Source organism: Neltuma alba, unplaced genomic scaffold (assembly GCF_004799145.2).
Source record: "Neltuma alba isolate B1F8T4 unplaced genomic scaffold, ASM479914v2 tig00013291_pilon, whole genome shotgun sequence".
Taxonomy (NCBI): Eukaryota; Viridiplantae; Streptophyta; class Magnoliopsida; order Fabales; family Fabaceae; genus Neltuma; species Neltuma alba.
Genome location: NW_021637576.1, coordinates 45,719 through 54,299, shown reverse-complemented (window position 1 = coordinate 54,299; position 8,581 = coordinate 45,719). Strand labels below are relative to the sequence as shown.

At 32.1% G+C, this 8,581-nt stretch overlaps 1 protein-coding gene across 1 annotated transcript; it reads left to right on the top strand.

Annotated features, from left to right (window-relative positions):
• The first annotated feature begins 2,204 nt into the window (after nucleotides 1-2,204).
• Nucleotides 2,205-3,908, top strand: LOC114736063 (uncharacterized). The gene has a single exon (XM_028923844.1). It carries the CDS (start codon nucleotides 2,519-2,521, stop codon nucleotides 3,704-3,706), a length of 1,188 nt encoding a protein of 395 aa, XP_028779677.1. The 5' UTR covers nucleotides 2,205-2,518; the 3' UTR covers nucleotides 3,707-3,908.
• The last annotated feature ends 4,673 nt before the right edge of the window (nucleotides 3,909-8,581 follow it).

Sequence of the window (8,581 nt, the reverse complement as noted above, 5' to 3'; positions counted from 1 at the left end):
GTCTGGTCCCTATGCATCTTGCTGGATTCGCTTTTTAACAGAAAATTATATCCAAGGACCACAGGGTTTCAAAATCCACACTGGAGGACCTTGAAACCTCGAATTTTCGAAGAGGCTTGGTGACCTTGAGTTACATCCCCGACCATCTTAATCACCGAGGGAGTGGAAACTGAAGATGGTAATTTGCTATCACATTAACACGGTTTATAGAATATTTACAGTAGTCCATCCTAGATATGCATAATGTGAGAGGCTGCTGTGAAGAAATTTGATCACTTTCTACCCTTTAAATTGAGGGAGGGTTAATATAATGGTGTTGTTATATTTGCAGCAGTCAATCCTGAAGTTTTGGCACTTTTTGTGCATGGAATCCTTCATAATATCAATATTTTCTGTGCGTGAAAACATATCCGATATTATTAAGCAATTAATCTTTCAAACATGTATTAATGGGCAGTTTTTACATTCTTCTTTGTGATATAGATTCCTCTAGTAACTCAAGAAATGCAAAATAAAAGAGACTTGAAAATAACAGAAGTTAATTAGCTAAAACTCTAGATGAACCTATAACCTAACTGTATTTTACGGTGAATACAGAAACATAAGTAAATACTGGTAAAAGGAAATTCTCATTCTTAGCTCTATAACATGATTACTCATAGTAATTAAATACAACTGAATCGTCCCATAGATAAAATTGATTCTAAAGTTTTCGAAAAATATTCTGAAAATATTCTAAAGATAAGATGCCATCTGCTTAAATGCAAATCAAGTATATACTAAGATATTAAATACTATTCTGGTCATAAATATAAAACCTTTTTTGTAGTGTAAATTACACTACAGAAGGGGCTTTATATTAAGGATGAGAGGAGTAATATCTTTGTGATCCCAATTTGGTAATTTATATTTCTAAAATAATAAATCCTAATCTAAAATGATATAAACTACTAATAAATTTAAAAGACTCTTAGAATAATTCAAAATATCTAAATGATATGTCAAGTCTTTCTACTAATCTATTAAATAGAAAATAAATCCTTTTTTAAATAATAAATTACATAGAAAATAAAAACAAGATGACTTAACTGAAATTCTTTTAAACAAGATTGTTTGTCTTCTTCCCCTTGTGCTTCTTAAAAGTTGAATGGCATGTAAAATATGTGACGTAATTGCTCTATGGATTCCTATCTTTTGACCTCAAAAGACATTGATCCGGCCCTTAACGTAAAATCTAATTAACTAATTTGAGTAGAATAAAGATGTTAGTTAAATTAATTAATATCATCTGTTTTTTTTAAATACCCTAATTATTTTTCTTAATTCCCTTTCTTCCTCTCCTACTTAATTATTGTTGAGAGAATATCAATAGGATTAAGTTGGAAAAAATTAATAAATATGTAAAATAGGTTTTATATATAAGATCAATATCAACTCTTAAATTAAATCATACATTAAATATAAGGGGAGTATTATTTATCAATTATTCAAGAGAAAAATCACGCATTCTACCCTCTTCTTTATTTATTACAAGGTCAGTTTCTAGAAGAAATGGATAACCATTACAATTAAGGCACCTTCTATAAAAAATGAAGGCAAAATTGTAATAAGATCCCACGTAAAAAAATTAAATACAAAAAAGTTTCTTGAAATTATGAAATTATTTTGAAGTTCCAAAACATCTTATTGTAAAAGATTTTATTTGTTTAATTATCAAATTGTCTTTATTTCTATTTTAAGTATGCATTGACAACTTAAAAACTAGTTATTAACAATTTAAAGTGTAACAATTAACAACTATAACAGCAGATATTGAGAAAATGTGTTGTTAAGACATGTTGTGATAATTATTAATTATTATACCTTAAGTTGTTAGCGACTGCATTTTTAGTTATCAATATATACTTTAAAAAAAGATAAGGACAATTTGGTAATTACATAAATAGAATTTCTTGTAATAAGGTTCTTTGAAGCTTCAAATTAATTTGATAATTTTAAAGGATCTTTTCACATTTAATTCTTTTGAGTGGAAAATTATTACAATTTTTTCAAAGATGAATGATCTTTCACTTGGGGTTATTAATGAAGTTTTTTAAATATTGCTACCCCTAATTAGTACAGGAGGTAGTAAATAAATTTTTTAACCAAGTTAAACTTGCAAGTGCTCAATCTCCTGTTCCTCGCCGATTCTACTAGTCGGAGCGGGGAAATCCTCAGCTTCCCAATACCAAAGCAGAATTCCAGAAAGCGGATTGCAACACACATCCCTGTTATAATTTGCTCTCTGTCTTGATCAGACTCAGACTTTCCTGTGTGTCTAAGCCCTGGGGCAACTCAATGGTCTAGTTGTTACTCTATTCTTCGTCCGGGGTGGCTGATTGCCTGATTCTACGCTTCCAAGTGGGAATACCTTCCGATAGCCATCGAATACAAACGGAAAATTTGAGGCATTGTACTGTTTGCGGGGTTAATTGGAGCTGGCCACTCATATTTGGTGAGTTTCTTGTCATCATCGTTCATGGTAATTTTTCTGATTGCAAGATTATCTTCGTCATTGCGGACGGGATCCCAGTTAGGGTTTCTTCGTCACCATGGATCGCATATTTCCTGTTCGTTTTCTTCTGTTGCGCAATTATCTCAGTCAAATGGACCAAAACAAGATAGAGATGGGGATCATTCGTTTACGGCATTTTACCTCGTAAACTCATGTGGTATGTCCGCCAAAGTTGCTGGTAAAGTATCTAAAAGGATTGAACTGAAAGACTTAGATCAACCCAATTCGGTACTAAATCTTCTTAGAAGCTACGGATTCTCAGATCCGCAGATATCCAAAATTGTGGTATGCTGTCCACGGTTACTTATGGCAAATCCTGAGCATAATCTTTTGCCCAGACTAAGGTTTATGCAGTCTATAGGGTTCTCAGCTGATGAAATCCCAGAACTATTCTCTTATAACCCTTCATTACTATTGTATAGCTTAGAGAAACGTATAATTCCCCACTATGAGGCTCTTAGAAGTGTACTTGATGACGATTGGAAAGTAAGGAAATGTCTAAGATGCTCTACTTGGAGTATTTGCTCCTATGATGTAAAGAATATAGTCCCAAACATAAAAGTTTTGAGAGATGTGGGAGTGCCTCAATCTTCTGTCTTCTCTCTGATATGTAGACGTGCAAATTTAGTATTTATGAATCAATCAATGTTTGGTGAATATGTCAAGTTTGTCAAGGAAACAGGAATTGAACCTTTCAAGTTTGCGTTCGGTGAAGCACTTATAATTGTAACACAGATGAATAAATCAACCTGGGAGTCGAAACTGGATATGTTTGAGAAGTTGGGCTGGTCCAGGGATGTCACTCTTTCGGCATTCCGTAGGTTTCCACGTGTGATGGCTTTGTCAGAGAAAAATATCGCAAACACAATAAAGTTTTTCGTGGATGAAATGGGTCTACAGTTGGAAGATATAGCTAGATCCCCATCAATTCTTAGCTTTAGCTTGAAGCTGAGGATTATTCCTAGATGGTCAGTTGTTAAAATTTTGAAAAGTATGGGTTTAGTGAAGGATAATACGAGTCCTATTTCCATCATTATAGCCAATGAGCAAAAGTTTCTGGAAAGTTTTGTGATCAAATTTCAAGAAAGTGTTCCTCAGTTGCTGAAACTTTACAGAGGTGAACTGGGACCTTTACCTGAAGTTCATGCATAGAAAGTTTCCTGGAGCTTATGACTGTCAATTCTTGTTTCCTTGTTCATTATGTTTATTGGACTATTATGCTTCAACTCAAGTTTTACTCTAATCTGTTCCTTCAATTATATGGTAGCCCAATTTAAACTTTTAATTTGCAGGATATTTCTTTCTATTTACTAACTCATCTGAATGTTATAAATCATGCTTCTTTTTATCATAATTCATGAAGAGTCTTATTGTCATATATGACGTATGGTAATCTATTTTACTGGCATCTTGGTTCAGGACCTGGTTATTTTTTACTGCCGTTAATCACGTGAAAAACATAATATATGGATATGTTTGATACGATGGTACTTGCGATCTGGAGAGGAAGCAAAAACTCCAGGCATTTTGATATAATATTAACCTACTGAATTGTCAAAAAATTTTAATTGCTTTTTGACAAATTGTTGATGTGGCCATTCAGAGTTGATGTAACCAAAAGGAATTGATGCAGCCATTAAGAGTTTCTTAATTGTCACTAGCCCTCATTTTTACCCTAGACCATCTTTGGTTACATGAGATGAGACTCAGATGATGTCACTGTTGGGGATTAAATATTGTATGACTTTACTACTCAACTCTGGTGTCATTTGCATGTACAAGCTTCAATACTAAAAGTCATACCCATGCTTAAGCTGCAAATAACATTGCTTGCTTTTTTAATTAACATGGCCCCTAGAAGAGTGCGCTTCATTGTCACTATCTTTGCAACCTCTTGATATTGATTGGCCTGTAATATGGTTTTGCCCCTTTTTCTTTCCAGTGAGCTTATGAAGAAATCTTGGATCCTATATCTATTGATTTTAATTCTTGTACCCATTTTGAACGGTGCAACTCCGAGCAAGGGTGTGTTTGGCAAGCACCCCAAACCATAGTTTTGGGACCCAAACCATGGTTTGGAAAAAATGTTAGCCAAACACCCTTAAAAAAAATCAAAACCATGGTTTGGGTTCAAAACCATGGTTTTGAGAAAAGCAGAAATTTTTTACTTTTGGAGGAAAAAGGGGAGAGTGTGAGAGCCTATAGGATATGTATCTTATTGTTTTTTTTATAAACATATTTTTTATAAATATATTTAATCTTATATCTTATAAATATTTATACATATTAATTATTTATTAATTATATTATCTTATATATTATTAATATATGTTAATAAAAAATATATTATTAACAATTTTATTCTTTCAAATTAAAATATATCATAAAATATATTTTTTCTATAATTATCATATTAATTTATGCCAATTTGTATATATAAAAAGTACTTTTAATAACAACTATCCAAACACTCATACTTCTCAAAATCACTTTTTCACAAAATCTATTCTTTTCAGAATCTATTCTCCAGAAGCTATTCTCCAAATCATGGTTTGGTTTCATCCAAACACACCCTAAATAAAATGCTTTTTCCGTCTTATCTGTGCCAGTGGAATAAAATTTCTCCTATGTAGAACTCATTAGTCTGAAGAAAATTAGTCATTCTTTCCTTTTTCATTTTGTGGACTGCAAATTGCAACATGATGCTTGTGCCTTTGCATCTTTGTACAATCGTTTTTACAGAAAATTATATCCAAGAATCACATGGTTGCAGAGAATTTACACTGAATGACCTTTAAAACTTCAAATTATTGGAAAACACTGGGTGAAATTGGTTTTTGGTTTGCAATGGTGGAAATTCCCCTGCCTGCTATTGTTGGATTCAGCCCATTCTCAACCAGTATGCATAATTGGTATGCCCATCCTCTTGTTGCTTATCCAGAAATGCGAAAAGCAAACCAAGCCGATTATCAATTCTCATCAAGTAGGCATACACTTGTCAATACTCCAAGGGCACTCATTAATTTCAAATAGTCAAACTGTCCTTTACAATAGCATACACTTTAAGAGTACTGTGACAGATTCCATTAAGGGTGCTTGTTAATTTCGTATGCTCAGCATGTCATTTATAATAGCACACGTGTAACACTAACAATTTTGATCAGTGGCAAACCCCTTGTTAACACATGATCAACTAACTAATTCTTGAAATATGGTTGTTGAGTTGTTATTAGTGTTTGAATATTTGTACATCCAATCCAACACTTGATAAAGCAACAAGTTAACAGCTTTGTTGCTCTGATAGTATAACTTTCGGAATATTTTTAAAAGGGAGAATTGAAGTGCGGGTTTAACACTTGTAGAGGTTTACTAACAAAAAAAAATTCTAAAAAAATGACTGTTGAATTTTAGAATGACAAATCAGAAATTATTATAAAAATGTGTTAGTATTTGCTTTTTGAGTGTAGTTATTTTTTTTTACAAGTATAATAACCAATACTAATTTGAATTTTGAAATTGAATAATTATTTTTTGAGAATTTTTCTCAAAAGAACCAAATAACTAATGAAAATGAAAAATCTGAAGGAGGAGGGAAAATGACGTGGATACATGGTTTCCGCTAAACGGGAAAAAAGCTTACGGTGCAAGATTCCCAGAGAAAGAGCTTGCACTTAAATGCGCTCTATTCAACATCCATAATATTTCAAATAACATTACCTTTAATAAGAAAAGTACTTGTGTTTAGCCAAAAAAAAAAAAACTTCACTTTTGCAAAATAAGTTTCGACAATAATTTCATGCAAGTGGTTGAAGTTCACTCATTTTTTGAGATGGTGACTTTCTTTTGCCCTCAATTTTTTAGTTTAAATCTTAGTTTAGGTAGTTTAGCAATGAAATTTAGTTTCGTTAAGGTCTTCAGTAATGGGGTTTCAGATTTTTGTAGTTTTGGTTTTAAATAAATTTGTTATAAGTTCCTTCACTAAAATTCTTCCTAGAAAATTAGGAAGAGTACACATTTATCAATTATATGAACTCCAGATTTTTAATAAGGATGAAACGTAGGTCACATTCCTTATATTCTTTTTTTTTTTGGGTCAAACATTCCTTATATTCAATATGTCAAGTTTTCTAATTATATATAGCGATGCATGCATACGAAAAAGATAAGATATACAATCGTGTATAATTAGAGAAATTGATAAAATAAATAAAAGAAACTTTATGTACGTAAACATGATGATGAGGATGCAATATTATTTCCATAGATATTTATTTCAAAATAAACATGATGATGTTATTTCAATAGATATTTATTTTTGTAGTAAAGCTTAATTGAATTATGCATGCCAATATTGATTGGAATTAGCACTAGCATAGACAATTTATGTCGTGGCAACAAACATATAATTTGTTTTCTTTTTTTGATGTGGCAAAATGACCACTTATGAACTTAAAAAAAAAAAATCTAATTATAGGAATTACAATTAATTTTTTTTATTCTGTTTATAAATGACTTCCATTATGTTTAATCAGAATTAAAGAAAATTAAAACTAATTTCTAAAAAAATTACCTAAATAAAAGGAAAAAAATTATATATATATTTTTGTGAACAAAAATTATACGTTCATGTAACACATGAATAGGAAAAAGAAATCTTTTATCATTAAAATATAGCACGGGTATATTATTTCTAACTAAAATGTAAATGTTTTCAAAGTCATTTCAATTGTAATTAATCTACTAAAATGTAAATATTTTCAAAGTCATTTAAATTGCAACATATAAATAGGAAAAAGCAAAGAAAAATAGTAAAAAAAATACCGAAATAAAAAAATTACAAATGAAGATCTATTACATTTATAAACAGGTTATTTGAATGTAATTTTTTTTTTAATCATTAAGGCTTTTAGGTTCACCAGCACCATTCCCTCGTTATTTGCTTCAAACGAATGGCTGTGCCAAGTTGATCCTCTGCTCGATGCTCTTGTATCCATGGCATTTGTGGAGTATGCCTAACTAAGAACAGCATTAGGAGGACGAGAGTTATATATTTTAAACCCTCTAGCTTTGTTTATTCTCTGATTCACAGTTGGAAAATCTTCCCATAGCTTTACAATTCTAAGGCAGAGTTTGAGGAATTGTGCTGATTCCGGGGTTAACTGGAGTTGAAGATTCATATTTGGTGAGTTTCTCGTCATCGTCAACCATGCTAAATTTTCTGATTGCAAGATCATCTTTGTCACTGGGATGCTGGAGGACAACCCAGTTAGGGTTTCTTCATCACCGTGCATCCTTCATTTCCTATTCGTTTTCTTCGGTTGCGAAATTATCTCAATCGAATCAGCCCGAAAAAAATGGAGGTGGAAATTTTTCGTTTACAGTTTCTTATCTCATCAACTCACTTGGTATGTCCGCTGAAGTTGCTGGTAAACTATCAAAAAAGATTGGACTAAAAGGCCCAGATAGACCCGATTCCGTACTTAGTCTTCTCAGAAGCTACGAATTCTCAGATGCTCAGATATCCAAAATTGTGAAAAGATATCCCCAGTTGCTTGCAGCAAGTCCTGAGCAGAATCTTTTGCCCAAACTGAGGTTTATCCGTTCTATAGGATTTTCAGCTTCTGAACTCCCAGAACTATTTTTTTCTAACCCTACATTACTATTTTGGAGCTTAGAGAAACGTATAATACCCCACTATGAGGCCCTTAAAAGGGTACTTGGTGATGATCGGAAAGTAAAGAGAGGTTTGAAAAGCTCATGGTGGAACGTTAGATCTTATAGTGTAACGAATATGGATCCAAACATAAAGGTCTTGAGAGATGAAGGAGTGCCTCAATCTTCTGTCTCTACTCTGTTATGTAGAAATGCAAATTTAGTATTTATCAGTCAATCAAAGTTTGTTGCATGTGTCAAGTTTGTCAAGGAAACAGGAATTGAACCTTGCAAGGTTACGTTCATTGATGCATTTATAGTTGTCGCGCAGGTTGGTAAATCAACCTGGGAGTTGAAACTGGATATCTTTGAGAG